Here is a 20,561-nt window from a genome sequence, read left to right as displayed (position 1 = left end):
AGCATCACCCACGTTACATTTTCCATATCCACCTCCCTTATATTTTAATACTGCTTATATTATCCCTTCTCTTGTCCAGTGTTCTCAGACTGTCATCTGATCTGGGACTTTCATGCCTCCAAGATTGAGCAGCACATCAACTATGGAATTCACTGCCTAAAGCATCATAGACCATTCCAAATCTTCCAACGTTCTCTCAAATCTCATGTCTGTTCTATTTATCTTTACATCTGATGCAAGATTTCACCCTGTGAACGAAGACCACGCTATATACAAAGCCCAAAACGTATGTTTTCCGACTGATTACTGAAGCCAATGTTGATTTGGCACCATGCGTTATCCATTTACTTCTTACAACTTTTCCATTGCTCTTTAGATTTTAATGATTTGCAAGTAGGGTCCTTAAAACCTGTTATCTGTGAATGTTCATGCTAGTCACTCATGTACTACTGACTCTTATAGTTAAGGGAACAGACAGCTATGTTGTTGTTTAAAGTCTCTAATCTCAAATTGCTTTGCAAAATTGTGCCTTGTGCAATAGAATGTGTATCTTAGACAGTCGTATGATATCCCTTTATGCAAGCTATAATTAAACTCTGAGGGGTGTCTGCTGTCTGTTTTTCTTGTCCTCTGTCATACTTGCATATCCCTTATCAAACCCTAACCTATTGTATTCTTGATAAGATTGACAGAAGGGTTCTGGGAAGAGCAGAAGAGAAACTGGCATATGTACTGTACTCGACGGTGAGCTTTACTGGCAGATTTAGTACCACCATCATAGAAATTAGGTAAAGATTTGAAACGAGAATATTTTTTAGCTAGTCATCCCTTAATATTTGCTTCATACAAAAGGAAAATAATGTGTTCAGTCTTGTTAATACAGCCTTTTGCAAAAGTATTTAGGCTCCTTACCAATTATCTAATTTTAATAAAAAAATAAAAAAAAATACACTGAAATGTTCTGTGAGTTTTATTTGAAAGCCTTCAAAATCAAAATGAGATGACACTATTTGTGCCACAACAACATCCTAAAAAAGTGGCCAGAAGATGCTGTGTACATAAGTATTATATCATATAACCATATCCAAGTGCTTTATGGTTCAGCTGCCAGTAAGCATACATCTGCGCAAACATGGAGACTTATCAGAGAACCCTGCAATCCTTTTGAAGGAACTTTAGAAGCATGCACTATGGCTGGAGTAAAGGTACACAAACAGCTACATAAATATCTCTGTAGATCACTGGACAGTATCCAGATGGAAGATAGACAGTACATTTACAGTCAATAGGTCAAAAGGTCGACAGTTAAATGGTCGCCATGGACTTGGGTCGACACAAAAAAAGGTTCCTTTATGGTTTTTCATGATTTTTAGGGTTAGGCTGCTGGAGGGGTCGGGTAGGGTTAGGCACTTGGTGGTGGGTAGGGACAGGCTGTGGAAGGGGATGGTTAGGGTTGAAATAACAAAACAAAAAAAACACGTGTTGACCTTTTGTTTGTTGACACTTTTGAAGATGTGTTGATCCTGTCGACCCATTTAATTATAAACCTTTTGACCCTGTCTACTTTTTGACCCTGTCCTATTGACTGTCGACCATCGGGTGTCTACCTATTGACTGTGGGCCTTATTAATCAGGGATCGCAAAAGCAAAATCTTTCTCTAATGGGCAAAACCATGTGCACTGCAGGTGGGACAGATATAATGTGCACAGAGCGTTAGATTTGGGTGGGTTATATTTTTCTGTGCAGGGTAAATACTGGCTGCTTTATTTTTACACTGCAATTTAGATTTCAGTTTGAACACACCCCACCCAAATCTAACTCTCTCTGCACGTGTTATATCTGTCCCACCTGCAGTGCACATGGTTTTGCCCATTCGAGAAAGATTTTGCTTTTGCTATCCATGCTGAATCAAGCCCTGTATCCATGTACTGTCTATCTTTTTTATTATTATTATTATTACCAGATACTTATATAGCGCACACATATTCCGCAGCGCTTTACAGAGAAAATGTGTCCATTCACATCAGTCATTGCCCCAGTGGAGCTTATCATTTATATTCCCTACCACATGTACACGCACACACATTCTCACAAGGGTTAATTTTGTTGGGAGGCCAATTAACCTACCAGTATATTTATGGATTGTGGGATGAAAACCGGAGTACCCAGAGGAAACCCACGCAAGTACGGGGAGAATATACAAACTCCACACAGGGCCATGGTGGAAATCGAACCCATGACCTCAGTGCTGCGAGGCAGTAATGCTAACCATTACACCATCTGTACTTTCAATCCAAAATCCACTGGGCTTACAGTATAATGGCATAAGAACAAAAAAAACGTGAATGTTCTGTTCTGGAAAACATACAAAGATATAGGCATTCAATATATTTGTCAGGGGCTGTGATTTAAAGATGTAATAAATGTCTGTATTTTTTACCAGATACACTGTCCTGTATATTTAGCATATAAAACTGAGGACACTATTATAAAAAATCTTCATAGAGAACCAGTAGCAGCTAATTATAAGAGAATTCTCTAATAACAAAATACAAGAACAAACAAATTTAAATAGTGCTATAGAAGCTCTGTAATAGTAATAGAAATGGATGCTGTTTAAATATATTACAATCTACTGTATGTTCTGGACTGATCTGCTATGGGGCAGAAAAGCCATGATCTCTGTTAATTTGAAAATGCGTGACACTATTTGAAAATTGCGTGGCACAAATGTTATAGAAAGAGCCTAAACAATCCAGAAAACAGCAAGTAAAGGATGTACCTAGTTACCTCCAAAAGAATTAAGATCCGTTATTGCTGCTAAATATTAGAATTTTGGTATTAAACTCATGGGCAAACTGTGTATTTCAGGTGTAAATTAAATTGATCCTATAGTATATTCCTGGTGGATTGAGTTCTAATAGACAGTTCTGTCTTTTGTAGAGGCACATTTATAATAGGGTTGTTGAACAGAAGCAAGTTCAGTTGAGGTAGCAGGAAAATGCTGGCTGGAGAAGTGAGCAAGGGTCAACCGATCGGCCGATTGTGGGACAGGACAGTGGTTTGATACAGGTTGAGTCTTCCATTACCAAAATTCCAAAATATGGAGTATTATGAAATACAGAATTATTTGAGCTTCACTGAGATAGTGACCACTGCTTCCTGATGGTTCAGTATACACAAACTATGTTTAATGCAAAAAACTATTAAAAATATTGTAGAAAATGACCTTCAGGCTATGTTTAGAAGGTGTATATGAAACATAAATGCATTCTGTGTGTAGACTTGAATCCCATCTCCAAGATATCCCATTATAGTATGCAAATATTCCAAAATACGGAATAAGCAGATATCCAAAATACTTCTGATGCCAATCATTTTGGATAAGGGAGACTCAACCTGTACTTGCATTTGTAACATTAAAGACAAAGCATGTAATTACACAAACTATCCCTCCCATGTTTTAGACCCCTCTCTGTGTTCTTGAGATATATTGAACTTGGTGAGGTATCTGCTGCATAGAAAGTGAGTACTACTGTGAAGATTACATTGATTTACATGAAACAGCAAATGTTATTTGCATTTAGCACAGAGGCGTGTACAGTATGTGCTAGACCAGTGATCAGTTAGCTCGCCGTAGCATTTTCGGTAGCTCACAGAGCGCACGGGCTTGGGCAGTCACTGGCACTCCTACTCCCTTCATTTTTAATATGGTGCCGGCCGTCAGCCAATCAGAGCTCGTGGACCGGCAGTGGCTGCACCTGATTGGCTGCCGGACCACGAGTTTTGATTGTCTCACTTACTGGCACCATATTTTGAATGCCTGCCACCGCCTGAGACTCTGTCACCCTCACCGCAGCTGCTCTCCGGACTTCACAGGAGAGGCGCGCACTGCGCTGTCCTCCCCTTCTGTCCCTCATACAGGAGGAGCAGCACCGGCAGCAGTAGAAGAAGCCAGCAAGGGTTAGCACTGTGTGGGGCACTGTATTGGACACTGCGGGAGGGGGGAGGGGGGGGGGGGGGCGCTGCGAGGGGCACTTTATCTGGCGCTGCTGGGAGGACATTATTTGTGTATCTGGCACTGCTGGGAGGCATTATTTGAATATCTGGCACTGCTGAGGGGCATTATTTGTGTATCTGGCACTACGCGGGGGACATTGTGTATCTGGCACTACGCGGGGGGCATTACTTGTAGTTGTGAGGCCACACCCACTTTCGCAGGAACATACGCACATTGGGGGGAGGGGGTAGCTCCTTCAGAGGTTATATTTTCCGAAAGTAGCTCACACCCCAATTAAAGTTGGAGACCACTGTGCTAGACACTTGTTTTAGAAACTAACCTAGGGGTTTAGGGCTGCCTCTAATTTTGAAGTGTATTTGTAACCTCTGAATTTAAACTATAGCTTGTTTTTAATATAATAATGTAATACAAATATGCTATGCTTATGCCACTTCATCTATGTTGCTTTTGCCAATAATGGCCTAAGGGGTCTATACGGGTATGGGTCATTAAGTCGCTTAGGTCGACCACTATTGGTCGACATACATTAGGTCGACATGGTCACTATGTCGACATGGTCATTGGGTCGACATTAGGTTTTTTTTTTTACTGTTTTTGGTGTCGTTTTTTTTGTAAAGTGACGGGGAACCCCAATTAGTGCACCGTGTCCCCTTGCAAGGTGCCTGGCTCGGCTACCGCTGCGCTCTGCACAGGTTACTATTCCCAATTGTAGTCCACGTGGATCGTAAAGTATGAAAAAGTTTAAAAAAAAAAAAGGAAAAAATTTGAAAAATGCATGTCGACCTTTTGCCATGTCGACCTAGTGACCATGTCGACATTATGCATGTCAACCAATAGTGCGCGACCTAATGACTGTTGACCTAAGTGTTGTCAACCTAATGACTGTATCCCGTCCATTCAATGACTGACGGATACTCTCCGACGGAGAGAATCCGACAGTTCAGTGTTCAATTAGCGGGCTATTCCGACAGGTTTTGCCCGTTTTCGACAATGCTGATCCGACTTTTTTTTAAGTTGAATCAGCATTGTCAAAAACGTGCCAAAATCCTATCGGAATTGGCCGCTAATTCGACAAAACATGTGGATCCGTGGCTAATCCGCCAATCCACCAGTTTTTCGACAAGTGACGGTTTTTCTGACTCAGAAAAACGGCACTGTCATTGAATTGGTCAAATGCAAATTGGACCTATTTCTGTCGAAAAGTGCAGTTTTTCCCGACTGTTGGAAAAACCGGCACCAATTGAATAGACCAGTGGTTCTCAAACTTTTTTCAGTCATGGCACCCTAAAGTATCAGACTTTTTTTTCACGGCACCCCTAGGCCAAAAGTTTCTTCTAGAGAAAATTAGAAAAAAATATTCAATTAAGTCAATTATGTTTATACTGTATGTCATCCTTAGGTCAGATATGTGGTGAGGGACAGGATTTGTTTCTGTTTTTGCCCATTACATTGACCATAAATAAGTTGAATTGGTCCTGGACCACCAACTCAGCCTCGGCACCCAGTTTGAGAACCACTGGAATAGACCCATAAATTGGTGAATTTAACACATATTCATTTATAGGGTTAAATAGTTATTGTTTACATGACCCATTCTCTCTCTCTCTCTCTCTCTCTCTCTCCTTATATTCTCATAGGAAGTGTCCCAAGAATCAGATACTTGTATTATAATTGATTTACTTAAAATTACCCATGTTACAATTTTTTAATTTTGTCCACTATAGGTCTGTCGGGAAACCTTGCAGATTTGGAAAAAAGACGACAAACATTTGGCAAAAACTTCATTCCCCCAAAGAAATCCAAAACCTTCTTGCAGCTTGTGTGGGAGGCATTGCAAGATGTAACCTTAATCATTTTGGAAATTGCAGCCATAATTTCACTTGGTCTATCCTTCTATCACCCGCCAGGTGGAGACAATGAAGGTATAGTCTCTCATCTTTGCGTTACGTACAGTATTTAGCTCTGGTACCATTGTCCCAGGGATTATTTTCTGCACTACAGCAAAACGGGTGTACTCAATTGCTGTCGGATCCTCTCCGACGGAGAGGATCCGACAGTTCACTATTCAATTAGCGGCCAAATCTGACTGGTGTTGGCCTTTACCAACATTATCGGAAACGGGCTAAAACCTGTCGGATTTCTCCGTGAAATTCGACAAAACACGTGGATCCGCGGCTAATCTGCTGATCCACGTGTTTTCTGACAAGTCGGAATTGCCAACCTGTCAAAAAGACGGCAGCCCAATTGAATTAGTCGAATCACGATTCGACCTAAAAAATTCAGAAACTGACGTCTTTCCGACAAGACGGCAGTTCCGATTATGATTGAATACACCCCATAATCCTTTAGTAATAGATGCTCAAACATGTGCATGTATATGTTCATACACTGCAAAAAAAACGCTCTATCGTTGATGCAAACCCAAACGAGATTTGGTTGTGTTCTTTGTTCCATTTGGTGCCTATATTTTGTACGATTTATCTAAATACCTTAGAGTTAGTGGTGATAGTTTGTTTTATGCTTAATGTTGTCAAAAACATCACCATCAAAGAACTTGGTAGTAAATTACTGTATTTGCTGCCTTTTAATCAGATACCCTGCTCCTCCAATATCTGTTCTGTGTAATGCCTGCTGGAATATCTACATTTTGGCACCCACCTTTGTTGGAAAAAAAAAAAAAAAAAGATCATACTCTGTTTCCTAAGCCCCCACACAATATAACCTCCTTGTTCACTAACATGGCTATTTTGTCCACTACTTACAGCATGTGGGGAAGCAGCAGCAGGAGTGGAGGATGAGGGTGAGGCACAAGCTGGCTGGATTGAGGGAGCGGCCATCTTATTCTCGGTCATCATTGTGGTATTGGTAACGGCATTCAATGACTGGAGTAAGGAGAAGCAATTCCGGGGCCTGCAGAGTCGTATTGAGCAGGAGCAGAAGTTTACGGTTATCCGAAAGGGACAAGTCATTCAGATTCCAGTTGCAGAACTGGTTGTAGGGGATATTGCACAAATTAAATATGGTATGTATTGTGCACATAATACAAATAAAATGACATGTGGTGTAGCACATAAAAGTTAAATACTTTTCTCTGACGTCTTAGTGGATGCTGGGAACTCCGAAAGGACCATGGGGAATAGCGGCTCCGCAGGAGACTGGGCACAACTAAAGAAAGCTTTTAGGTCACCTGGTGTGCACTGGTTCCTCCCACTATGACCCTCCTCCAAGCCTCAGTTAGATTTTGTGCCCGGCCGAGGTTGGATGCACACTAGGGGCTCTCCTGAGCTTCTAGAAAGAAAGTATATAATTAGGTTTTTTATTTTACAGTGAGACCTGCTGGCAACAGGCTCACTGCAGCGAGGGACTAAGGGGAGAAGAAGCGAACCTACCTGCTTGCAGCTAGCTTGGGCTTCTTAGGCTACTGGACACCATCAGCTCCAGAGGGATCGACCGCATGGAACTGGCCTTGGTGTTCGGTCCCGGAGCCGCGCCGCCGTCCCCCTTACAGAGCCAGAAGCAAGAAGAGGTCCGGAAAATCGGCGGCAGAAGACATCAGTCTTCACCAAGGTAGCGCACAGCACTGCAGCTGTGCACCATTGCTCCTCATACACACTTCACACTCCGGTCACTGAGGGTGCAGGGCGCTAGGGGGGGGCGCCCTGAGCAGCAATAAAAACACCTTGGCTGGCAAAAATACCACAATATATAGCCCTAGAGGCTATATATGTGATAATTACCCCTGCCAGAATCCATAAAAAAGCGGGAGAATAGTCCGCGAAAAAGGGGCGGAGCTATCTCCTTCAGCACACTGGCGCCATTTCTCCCTCACAGCTCCGCTGGAAGGAAGCTCCCTGGCTCTCCCCTGCAGTCTACACTACAGAAAAGGGTAAAAAAGAGAGGGGGGGCACAAAATTTAGGCGCAGTATATATAACAGCAGCTATAGGGGACATAATTCAGTTAGTCCCTGCATTATATAGCGCTCTGGTGTGTGCTGGCATACTCTCACTCTGTCTCCCCAAAGGGCTTTGGTGGGTCCTGTCCTCTGTTAGAGCATTCCCTGTGTGTGTGCGGTGTGTCGGTACGGCTGTGTCGACATGTTTGATGAGGATAATGATGTGGAGGCGGAGCAGATGCCTATAGAAGGGATGTCACCCCCTGCGGGGCAGACACCTGAGTGGATGGATTTATGGAAGGAATTGCGTGCACGTGTCGATTCCTTACACAAAAAATTTGACGACATGCCAAATGCGGGACAGCCGGCTTCTCAGCTCGTGCCTGTCCAGGCGTCTCAAAGACCATCGGGGGCTCTAAAACGCCCGCTACCTCAGATGGCAGACGCAGATGTCGACACGGATACTGACACCAGTGTCGACGACGATGAGTCTAGTCTAATGTCCACTAAGGCCATTCGTTGCATGATTGAAGCAATGAAAGAGGTGTTACAAATTTCTGATATAAACCCAGGTACCACTAAAAAGGGTATTATGTTTGGGGAGAAAAAACTACCCGTAGTTTTTCCCCCATCAGAAGAATTAAATGAAGTGTGTGAAGAAGCGTGGGCTTTCCCTGATAAAAGATTGGTAATCTCTAAGAAGTTACTAATGGCGTTCCCTTTCCCGCCAGAGGATAGGTCACGTTGGGAGACACCCCCTAGGGTGGATAAAGCGCTCACACGTTTGTCTAAAAAGGTGGCACTACCGTCTCCGGATACGGCCGCCCTCAAGGAACCTGCTGATAGAAAGCAGGAGGCGATCCTGAAGTCTGTATATACACACTCAGGCATTATACTTAGACCAGCTATTGCGTCAGCATGGATGGGCAGTGCTGCCGCTGCGTGGTCAGATTCCCTGTCAGAAAATATTGACACCCTAGACAGGGACACTATTCTGCTAACCATAGAGCATATAAAAGACTCAGTCTTATACATGAGAGATGCACAGAGGGAGATCTGCCGGCTGGCATCTAAAATAAGTGCATTGTCCATTTCTGCTAGGAGAGGCTTATGGACTCGCCAGTGGACAGGGGATGCAGATTCAAAAAGGCACATGGAAGTTTTGCCTTATGAGGAGTTATTCGGGGATGGTCTCTCGGACCTAGTTTCCACAGCAACTGCTGGGAAGTCAGCATTTTTACCCCATGTTCCCTCACAGCCTAAAAAGGCGCCGTTTTATCAGGTACAGTCCTTTCGGTCTCAGAAAAACAGGCGTGGAAAAGGCGGGTCCTTTCTGTCCAGAGGCAGAGGTAGGGGAAAAAGGCTGCAACAAACAGCAGGTTCCCAGGAGCAAAAGTCCTCCCCCGCTTCTTCCAAGTCCGCCGCATGACGGTGGGGCTCCACAGGCGGAGCCAGGTACGGTGGGGGGCCGCCTCAAAAATTTCAGCGATCAGTGGGCTCGCTCACAGGTGGATCCCTGGATCCTGCAAATAGTATCTCAAGGGTACAAACTGGAATTCAAGGCGTCTCCACCCCACCGGTTCCTAAAATCTGCCTTGCCGACAACTCCCTCAGGCAGGGAGGCTGTGCTAGAGGCAATTCACAAGCTGTATTCCCAGCAGGTGATAGTCAAGGTGCCCCTACTTCAACAAGGACGGGGTTACTATTCCACACTGTTTGTGGTACCGAAACCGGACGGTTCGGTGAGACCCATTTTAAATTTGAAATCCTTGAACACATACATAAAAAAAATTCAAGTTCAAGATGGAATCGCTCAGGGCGGTTATTGCAAGCCTGGACGAGGGGGATTACATGGTATCCCTGGACATCAAGGATGCTTACCTGCATGTCCCCATTTACTATCCTCACCAGGAGTACCTCAGATTTGTGGTACAGGATTGCCATTACCAATTCCAGACGCTGCCGTTTGGACTCTCCACGGCACCGAGGGTGTTTACCAAGGTAATGGCGGAAATGATGATACTCCTTCGAAGAAAGGGAGTTTTAATTATCCCGTACTTGGACGATCTCCTAATAAAGGCGAGGTCCAAGGAGCAGTTGTTGGTGGGAGTAGCACTATCTCAGGAGGTGTTACACCAGCACGGTTGGATTCTGAATATTCCAAAATCACAGCTGGTTCCGACGACACGTCTACTGTTCCTGGGTATGATTCTGGATACAGTCCAGAAAAAAGTGTTTCTCCCGGAGGAGAAAGCCAAGGAGCTGTCATCTCTAGTCAGAGACCTCCTGAAACCGAAACAGGTATCGGTGCATCACTGCACGCGGGTCCTGGGAAAGATGGTGGCTTCTTACGAAGCAATTCCTTTCGGCAGGTTCCATGCCAGAATCTTTCAGTGGGACCTGTTGGACCAATGGTCCGGATCGCATCTTCAGATGCATCGCCTAATAACCCTGTCTCCAAGAACCAGGGTGTCTCTGCTGTGGTGGCTGCAGAGTGCTCATCTTCAAGAGGGCCGCAGATTCGGCATACAGGACTGGGTCCTGGTGACCACGGATGCCAGCCTTCGAGGCTGGGGGGCAGTCACACAGGGAAGAAACTTCCAAGGACTATGGTCGAGTCAGGAAACTTCCCTACACATAAATATTCTGGAACTAAGGGCCATTTACAATGCCCTAAGTCAGGCAAAATCCCTGCTTCTACACCAGCCGGTACTGATCCAGTCAGACAACATCACGGCAGTCGCCCATGTAAATCGACAGGGCGGCACAAGAAGCAGGATGGCAATGGCAGAAGCCACAAGGATTCTCCGATGGGCGGAAAATCACGTACTAGCACTGTCAGCAGTGTTCATTCCGGGAGTGGACAACTGGGAAGCAGACTTTCTCAGCAGACACGACCTCCACCCGGGAGAGTGGGGACTTCATCCAGAAGTCTTCACGCTGATTGTAAATCGATGGGAACGACCACAGGTGGACATGATGGCGTCCCGCCTAAACAAAAAACTAGAGAGATATTGCGCCAGGTCAAGGGACCCTCAGGCGATAGCTGTGGACGCTCTAGTGACGCCGTGGGTGTACCAGTCAGTTTATGTGTTCCCTCCTCTGCCTCTCATACCAAGGGTACTGAGAATAATAAGAAAACGAGGAGTAAGAACAATACTCGTGGTTCCGGATTGGCCAAGACGAGCGTGGTACCCGGAACTTCAAGAGATGATCTCAGAGGACCCATGGCCTCTGCCGCTCAGACAGGACCTGCTGCAGCAGGGGCCCTGTCTGTTCCAAGACTTACCGCGGCTGCGTTTGACGGCATGGCGGTTGAACGCCGGATCCTGAAGGAAAAGGGCATTCCGGAGGAAGTCATTCCTACGCTGATTAAAGCCAGGAAAGATGTAACTGTAAAGCATTATCACCGCATATGGCGGAAATATGTTGCTTGGTGTGAGGCCAAAAAGGCCCCAACAGAGGAATTTCAACTAGGTCGATTTCTGCATTTCCTACAAGCAGGAGTGACTATGGGCCTGAAATTAGGCACCATTAAGGTACAGATCTCGGCTCTGTCGATTTTCTTCCAGAAAGAACTAGCTTCACTACCTGAAGTTCAGACGTTTGTGAAAGGAGTGCTGCATATTCAGCCCCCGTTTGTGCCTCCAGTGGCACCTTGGGATCTCAACGTGGTGTTGAGTTTCTTAAAATCACATTGGTTTGAGCCACTTAAAACCGTGGATCTAAAATATCTCACGTGGAAAGTGGTCATGTTATTGGCCTTGGCTTCAGCCAGGCGTGTGTTAGAATTGGCGGCTTTGTCATGTAAAAGCCCTTATCTGATTTTCCATATGGATAGGGCGGAATTGAGGACTCGTCCCCAGTTTCTCCCTAAGGTGGTATCAGCTTTTCACTTGAACCAACCTATTGTGGTGCCTGCGGCTACTAGGGACTTGGAGGATTCCAAGTTGCTGGACGTAGTCAGGGCCTTGAAAATTTATGTTTCCAGGACGGCTAGAGTCAGGAAAACTGACTCGCTATTTATCCTGTATGCATCCAACAAGCTGGGTGCTCCTGCTTCTAAGCAGACTATTGCTCGCTGGATTTGTAGCACAATTCAGCTGGCGCATTCTGCGGCTGGACTGCCGCATCCTAAATCAGTAAAAGCCCATTCCACAAGGAAGGTGGGCTCATCTTGGGCGGCTGCCCGAGGGGTCTCGGCTTTACAACTTTGCCGAGCTGCTACTTGGTCAGGGGCAAACACGTTTGCAAAATTCTACAAATTTGATACCCTGGCTGAGGAGGACCTTGAGTTCTCTCATTCGGTGCTGCAGAGTCATCCGCACTCTCCCGCCCGTTTGGGAGCTTTGGTATAATCCCCATGGTCCTTTCGGAGTTCCCAGCATCCACTAGGACGTCAGAGAAAATAAGATTTTACTCACCGGTAAATCTATTTCTCGTAGTCCGTAGTGGATGCTGGGCGCCCGTCCCAAGTGCGGATTGTCTGCAATACTTGTACATAGTTATTGTTAACTAAAGGGTTATTGTTGAGCCATCTGTTGAGAGGCTCAGTTGTTTTCATACTGTTAAACTGGGTATGGTATCACGAGCTATACAGTGTGATTGGTGTGGCTGGTAAGAGTCTTACCCGGGATTCAAAATCCTTCCTTATTATGTCAGCCCGTCCGGGCACAGTGTCCTAACTGAGGCTTGGAGGAGGGTCATAGTGGGAGGAGCCAGTGCACACCAGGTGACCTAAAAGCTTTCTTTAGTTGTGCCCAGTCTCCTGCGGAGCCGCTATTCCCCATGGTCCTTTCGGAGTTCCCAGCATCCACTACGGACTACGAGAAATAGATTTACCGGTGAGTAAAATCTTATTTTTTAATCTGCCATTTTGCATTGCACACCGTGATTTAACAATGTGTTCTTTATCTCATCAGGTGATCTCCTACCTGCAGATGGTGTCTTGATCCAAGGTAATGATCTGAAAATCGATGAGAGTTCATTAACAGGAGAAAGTGACCAGGTGAAAAAATCCCTTGAAAAGGACCCAATGTTACTCTCTGGTAAGGATATTTATTATGGTAGGACTGGATCATCACATGTCTGCACTAGAAACAGATTACACTACTCTGCAACCTATCTCTCTGTAGGAACACACGTGATGGAGGGATCCGGACGCATGGTGGTCTCAGCTGTGGGTGTCAACTCTCAGACAGGCATCATCTATACCCTTTTGGGAGCAAATGAAGGGGGAGAGGAAGAGAAGAAATCTAAGAAAGGTAATTAGATCTCATAACGTTGGTGGAAGAGGAGTAATAAATATCTTATTATCAGTTCTGACTAGAAGAAATAAGTTTATGGGCTCTTAAACCTTAAAAGAGGAACACAATCTTAAGCATTAGGACTTTGGTGCCCAAGTATGTTTTCTCTGTTTTATAAAGGCTCTCTTCATACTGCAGTGGATGGAGCGCTAACTACCTCAAGCATAGGGATCTTCATCTCTATTCTAAATTAACCTTCAGGTGTTTTTAGAAAATGTATGATTGATTATGAAGACTTTATCTATTGATCCACGATTGGAGTTTGTCTAGCATAGTGATCATTGACCTCTGTGTTTCCGTTAGCATGGCAGATACAGAGCTTGTGTACCAAGCTCATAGTAATAGTCGTGAAGCAGAGGATTTCTGTACATTTTGCACCCAGACAACCTGAAAGGAAAGAAAAAGTACTTTAGAATTGTTTCTACTGTCCTCATTTTCCCTATACTTTCTACTGATGATCATTTTCTTAAATCACACCCTTCTTTTTCAGTCATTCCTGTATTCTATTAACCTACTATCACTTCTATTTTTTACTTTGAGATGGGGTCTTATTGTCTTTATGTGCAAATTTTTTTTATTTTTTTTGCTTGACCCCTCCATGTGTGTCTGATTTCTGTTTTGACCCATTCAACTTTCTTGAGCTTAGAGGTCGAACTAGTATAGAACAAACTGACTGGAATCAAATCTACTTTGGATCTGTATTTTGCTGCTTTGAAATAGAAATGATCTCTTGATTTAGAAGCTCCATATGTCGACCTCTTTCATCATACAGTAGATGCATGTTTGTCTATATGTCTGTCACCCATTACTTTATTTTTTTCAACCTTAGCTTCATGTTTCTCTTTTGTGCACCTTTGCTATCGCTGCCTTACACTGAACACCCAACCTAGCCCTGTCTCGTTTTCTTACTCTCACTTATGCTTTCTCTCTTTAGTCTCATGTTCTCACACTCTCTCTCTCTCATGCCAATAAATGTAGATGCAAATACCTACATTTCAGCAGGCTCAGACTCCGATTCTGCTTGTACTTTTGCAACTAATATGACTAATCTTTTGGATCATATACATTTCTTTCATTCTTACACACATTTTTTTTCTCTGTATTTCTATCTCTTCTCACTTACGGAATAGTCCTCAAGAGTAGGGGTAGTCATTCCATCTCTTCCATCGCAGTGGGGGGTATCCTCCTCTCCTTCATGCAGTCAAAGTGACCAGAATCCCTCCTCCTTGTTTTTTCTTTCTTTTCCTTTTTCTTTTTTTTTTTTTTTTTGTTTTATATCTGAACAGGTAAAAAACAAGGACCTCCAGAAAATCGCAACAAAGGTAACCACTTCATCTCTTCACAACCTCCTTCCCTCTCGCAGGGACAACTGACCCAGTTTCTCACATTCTGTTCACCTTATGTGGGCTACTTCACCTGTACTTACCTTCACAGCTGAGTCTGATCTCTGCTGCATGACTGGATGTTTCTAATCTTTGATTGGGCTGCCTGGACAAACCATACTTTTTAATGGGTTTATCTTAAACCAGACTATTTTGTGTTGCTACATCAAAATGTGGAAAGATGAACTAATGGTACTTTGCATTTTATAACAAATGGAAAAAAATAACAAAATACAGGTTTCTGAATAACACCTCTCCATTTTGAGACTTGGTTAAAACTAAAGTGACTGTGCCAGTCTCGTATAGCGAATTATCAGTTCATTCTTACTTGTGAAGTGAGAAGGGCTGTAATTTGTTTAAGTTTTTAGATTTCATATTTTCTACAGTTCTTTCAAGGTATGAAAGGTTTTTTTTTTTTGTTTTTTTACATTGACTATTTTCCTTAACAGCTATTTATTTTTAACCTGTATTATGGCACTTTTGTGTTTCCTTTAAATATACATTTTTCCTTTCTTTCATAATTTGAGCGCATTGATGTAACAACTAAAGTAGTCCCATTCCAGCAAGCAGAGCAGTAACACCTGTGACATTGCTGTTGGTATAAGGAGATGATATGATATCTCCATGGTGGGTTAGTGGGGTATTGCGAAAAAATTGAAACAAAGGTCAGCTGCTGAAAGGGACAAACCTTCTGCTCCTCACACTCCACTACAGTTGCAGAACTGGCTTGCAGCACCTTTCTTGTTTCTTGTATGTAGCACATGGTTCATAGTGGAAGTTTTATAGCAGACATTTGTGTTCTGTCCTTGAATGTGTTACTACATTCTGTCTGTGTTCTGTCTGCTTATTCACGTGTTCTATTCTGGCCTTTTCACTTCAGATGTATTCTGAGACTATTCCATTGCTCCTAATAGCAGTGACATGCCATTCCTCTTTTATGCTTCCTTTTTTTTCTTTCATAAACCTTTGTCTTTTTGTCCCAGTTATCTCAAGTCGCTTGTTGCCTCTGGAGTACTTTGCTCCCGAATTGGTCTTTCCTGTGGGCGGTAGATGTAACACTTCCATTGCCATCTATATTCATTTGCTGAAAGAGCCACAGCACAGATCAATTTGATGGTCTCTGTTCTTTTGTCCCATTTGTGGAAGTATAGCGAGATTACATTTTTTTTATTTATTTTTTTAATACAGATACATGTACTCCCCAATATACTTCTGTTGTGACATGCAAACTGTGCTGTGACAGAGATCCATTCATTCTAGAGCAATTCACGCTTGTTGCTAAATTGCAAAGCTGATGTGCAGTTGTATGGACAGAGATGGAACACCTCCTAAATAATCGCTGCCGTTAGTTTAGTGTCTCACTTTTTTCTTCATTTTAACATTCACCCCAATGTGATTGTAAATGTTTGCAAAGAACTCACTGTAGTGTGTTTAACTTATTCAAAAGAACTCTGATATGAGTAAATCTTCCAAGCCACTCCTTATCCATATTTTATGTTTTACTACCCATCTGGGTAGTTTTGTATTATGTTTTATTCTTTACTTAATACCTTGGAATGTTGGATAGTTATATTCAACAAATGGAAGTACCCCTTGAGATTAAAAGGCCCTACCTACCATGAAGTATTTAAGTACAATAGGAATGTGACTATATTAATTCTTTATGGTGTTATGATGGTAGTAGGTAACTTGTACTTATTAGCAATCAAGTGAACTACTTCGGGTTGAATAGAAAATGAGGTGTTAACCTGTTTTACAAAGCGCACTTTATTTTTTCTGTCTTGTTTCATAAATTTTTGTGAAGATTGTCATCTGCCCTTAACAAGACATTTTAATACACAGGAGGATACAAGTCGTACCAAAAATGGACTTTCTAACTTTCTACTAACTTAACATTTTGTCCAGCTTCTTTTATTTATTTTTTCTTAATTATTTTATTTTATTTATTTTATTCCATTTTCTTCAGCTTTTTGCATTTGTTTTCTTCTGTTCTCACATTAACTCACTTTGCCTGTATTTTCCCTCTATTGTTGTTGTTCTTTTATTTGTTTCTTAATGCTCTTAGCTCACAGTTGGTTGTGGTATGTTGTCTAGTGTTATCATAATTTTGTGTACCATTGTCTATGTCTCCGTTGTTGTCCTCCCAATTTGGTTCTGTCATTGCCTCATTGTCTTAATTTTTTAGCCAAAGCTCAGGATGGTGTAGCGTTGGAGATACAACCCCTGAAAAGTGAGGAAGGCGTGGAAAGTGAAGAAAAAGAGAAGAAAGTGGTCAAAGTGCCAAAGAAGGAAAAGTCGGTCTTGCAGGGGAAGCTCACCCGGCTTGCAGTTCAGATTGGAAAAGCAGGTACTAACTTTAGCAATTTTTGAGATTAGGTTATGTTGCAGAGAGCTATATACCCTACTTGCCATCCAGGCACAAATCGTTCACATTTATTTATTTATTTATTTATTTATATTTTGCTTTCCAAGTGTGATCTTGTTGTTTGACTTCTACACCAATTGACAAGATCGCAGTGGATTGTGCAAGATAGACATAAGGGCCCTACACACGATTTCACTGATCGATATGAACGTTCTCGTTCATTAATGAATGAGAACTCGTTCATATCAGTTAGTGTGCTGGCACCAACGATGAACGATGCGCGGCCCCTCGCTTGTTCATCATTGGTGCCGGGTCGCTTGTGCATGCAGGCCAATATGGACAATGTCGTCCATATTAGCATGCACGCATATGGAGTCGGGTGACGGTGAGAGTGAAGAAACTTCACTCCTCCCGTCGCCTCCCCCCCCCCCCCCCCCACCCGCCGCTGGGTCGCTCGTCTGCCGTATCTGCCATCGGGCAGCTCGGCGGCGGGTCGCCTAATGTGTAGGGCCCAGTAGTTTAATATACAATAAAGTATATACATATGTTTTGCTAGTTATTGATAGATTAATATATAATATAGTACAGAGCATCCTATTCTCCGTAAATGTTGTTGTTGGTTTTTTGTTAACAGAAATAATGCATAATCTATCATCCACAGGTCTTATTATGTCTGCCATTACGGTGATCATCCTGGTGCTGTACTTTGTCATTTACACCTTTGGAGTTTTGGGGCGCCCATGGCTTGCAGAATGTACCCCCATCTACATCCAGTACTTTGTTAAGTTTTTCATAATTGGTGTCACAGTACTGGTGGTAGCTGTTCCTGAGGGGCTGCCTCTTGCAGTCACTATATCCCTGGCATATTCTGTTAAGGTGAGAGAATTGGGACTTCAAAAATGTGTGTATAGTTGTTAAGCAATTATTTTAAACAGTACTGCAGTGTTTAGGTGCATAGTGCAGACTATGACATTGAATTCTCAGTAAATCTATTTCAGTGTAAAAGTAGAGATGAAGTAGTGCATTTCACTTTGTAGTTTTCTGTATGAAAATAATTTTCTATTTAGAACTATTATTATTATTATTATTATTATTCTTTTTAACATCCATCTGAAATAGCCCCTTTATCCTCCACGATTCTTGTTTTTCAGAAAATGATGAAGGATAATAACCTTGTACGGCACTTGGATGCATGTGAAACTATGGGCAATGCTACTGCTATCTGCTCTGACAAGACAGGCACTTTAACTATGAATCGCATGACTGTGGTTCAAGCGTATGTTGGCGGCACCCACTATCGACAAATTCCTGATCCTGAGGCATTGAACCCAAAAATGCTGGAATTGCTAGTCAATGGAATCTCTGTTAACTCTGCATACACATCGAAGATCTTGGTGAGATAACCAATGTGAAAGGGGGGAGACAATTAGAGAGCTGAAGACTGTAGAGTGAAATAATTTAGTGCATACTGAATCCAAAACAGTGGAATAAGAACCAAGATTTATTGTAGTTTTTATAGAACTCAAAAGAAATAATCAAACAGGAACTCTGCTTCTCTTTGATGTCATTCTTTAAAATAAAAATAAAGTATACGTATTTATATTAGATCCATTATAAACTGCTACTTTTCCTTTTCAATGAGCCAAAAAACCACTTGGCATCTTTTGTTATTTATAAACCTATTGTGATCTGGCCATGCCCCAAAGATGTCATACACAAACACAGCCCACAACCAAATTGTAAAAGGATAATCCCAACTCAATACATGAAAAGTGTGGGAGCAGATAAGGGTTTTATGTGGAAGAGAAAGTAAATAGTGATCTGGTGGGCACAGCAAGCAGTAGTGGAAGTCCTAGACTTAGGAAGTTGTATTTGACCATAATTAGCATTTTGCATCCTTCTACATCAGGGTAATTACTATGTTTCTATCATGTATTTCCCTTCAATTGTAGCCTCCAGAGAAAGAAGGTGGTCTTCCTAGGCAGGTGGGTAATAAGACAGAATGTGCTTTGCTTGGATTTGTGCTGGACCTGAAGCAAGATTATCAAGCTGTCCGTAACGAGGTTCCAGAGGAAAAACTATACAAGGTTTATACGTTCAATTCAGTGCGTAAATCCATGAGCACTGTACTCAGTGAACCTGGAGGGGGATTCCGCATGTACAGCAAAGGCGCCTCTGAAATCATTTTACGCAAGTAAGAACCGGGGGGAGTGAGGGTGTGAGATCATTGGTTGAATACATGGTTTGGTGACATATGACTGCCTTTCTATAGATAAACTAATTTAGGTCAGAGTGACAGTAGATGAGAATGTCTGAGCATGGAACTTTTAATAAGGTTGTCTCAGAAATTTTACGCAAGTTGTCAAGAAAAACTTAGCTAAACTGTCTTCATCTGCACAGGTGTACCAAGATATTGGATCAAGGAGGTGAAGTATGTCCATTTAAAAGTAGGGACCGAGATGAGATGGTAAAGAAGGTGATAGAACCAATGGCATGTGATGGTCTGCGTACAATATGTTTGGCATATCGGGACTTCCCAGCAGGCACAGAACCTGATTGGGATAGCGAAGGGGACATCTTATCTGACCTCACATGTGTCACTGTGGTGGGCATTGAAGACCCTGTTCGTCCAGAGGTAACCTCTTCCTATAACTATTCTAGATTGCTATCTTTCATCATATATGTTTGCTTATTCTTGTGCCTTAGTGTTCCACTTCTGTCTCAGTTCCCTTTAGCCTCTACTAACCCATTTGCTTCCTTCTGCAAGTGACAATTTCACTCTTTTCCCAGACACTGCTTTATGAGCTCTTTTTTTCAGATTCAGTCTCCTGTCTCTTTATTCCTCGTAGGTGCCTGAGGCTATTCAGAAGTGCCAGCGAGCAGGGATCACTGTACGCATGGTTACTGGTGACAATATAAACACAGCTCGTGCCATCGCTACAAAGTGTGGCATCCTGCAACCGGGGGAAGACTTCCTGTGCCTTGAAGGAAAAGAGTTCAACACACTGATTCGAAATGAAAAGGGGGAGGTAAGCAGGAAAGTGAGCGTGTAATGATCCGAGAGAAGATTATCTCTACTAATCTGTGCTTTACAGCACGGGTTTAAGATGAACCCTTAAATAAAAGCCAGTTTCCCACAACTTTTTGTCAGACTGCAACAATTCTTTATTTTTGCTTTTTTTAAATAAAATTAAAATTCACTTTTAAATCTGATTTAAATCATGTTTAACATATTCAAACAAAGAATGGCTGCATTAATTTAAGTACTTAGGTAATTTTTTTTCAGTGCCTGTGTACCGTTATATGTTTGAAGGGAAAGTAACAATATATATTTACAGTTGCTATCTTGCTGCACCAATACATTTTAAATGAATCGCTCTGTTGGAGGATTTCCGCATAGATTATATAACCCGTTTCAAGAGGAAATCGCAGCAGATTTCACCTTCTGTTATAGATCAGAAATGCAGTCACTTAACTTTGTACAGTATGTTATCTGCGACAATGGTCAGTGTTTCAAAAAGCCTGGCCCCAGTAGCAAATGCCAACTTTAGTGGGCTACAATTTCCCAAAAATGGAAAGGTATTCTTTGAATC

General features: G+C 42.6%; 1 protein-coding gene across 6 annotated transcripts in view; it reads left to right on the top strand.

The window, feature by feature from the left end:
- The window catches only part of ATP2B4 (ATPase plasma membrane Ca2+ transporting 4), a 324,819-nt gene that overhangs the window by 220,240 nt on the left and 84,018 nt on the right, over nucleotides 1–20,561 (top strand). For 4 of the 6 annotated variants that reach the window (XM_063955273.1, XM_063955268.1, XM_063955269.1 and 1 more), the window contains 11 exons: nucleotides 5,747–5,944; nucleotides 6,787–7,044; nucleotides 12,838–12,963; nucleotides 13,051–13,179; nucleotides 14,508–14,543; nucleotides 16,789–16,950; nucleotides 17,630–17,844; nucleotides 18,120–18,362; nucleotides 18,921–19,162; nucleotides 19,369–19,603; nucleotides 19,818–19,997. In XM_063955273.1, the coding sequence (XP_063811343.1) occupies nucleotides 5,747–5,944; nucleotides 6,787–7,044; nucleotides 12,838–12,963; nucleotides 13,051–13,179; nucleotides 14,508–14,543; nucleotides 16,789–16,950; nucleotides 17,630–17,844; nucleotides 18,120–18,362; nucleotides 18,921–19,162; nucleotides 19,369–19,603; nucleotides 19,818–19,997 (2,024 nt within the window). The remainder of the gene's footprint in view (nucleotides 1–5,746; nucleotides 5,945–6,786; nucleotides 7,045–12,837; nucleotides 12,964–13,050; nucleotides 13,180–14,507; nucleotides 14,544–16,788; nucleotides 16,951–17,629; nucleotides 17,845–18,119; nucleotides 18,363–18,920; nucleotides 19,163–19,368; nucleotides 19,604–19,817; nucleotides 19,998–20,561) is intronic. The other 2 variants (XM_063955270.1, XM_063955272.1) reach the window with 1 other exon arrangement.

Source organism: Pseudophryne corroboree, chromosome 2 (assembly GCF_028390025.1).
Source record: "Pseudophryne corroboree isolate aPseCor3 chromosome 2, aPseCor3.hap2, whole genome shotgun sequence".
In the NCBI taxonomy this organism is placed as follows: domain Eukaryota; kingdom Metazoa; phylum Chordata; class Amphibia; order Anura; family Myobatrachidae; genus Pseudophryne; species Pseudophryne corroboree.
Note: the sequence above shows the minus strand (reverse complement) of the source record. Positions and strands in the feature narration are given on the sequence as shown.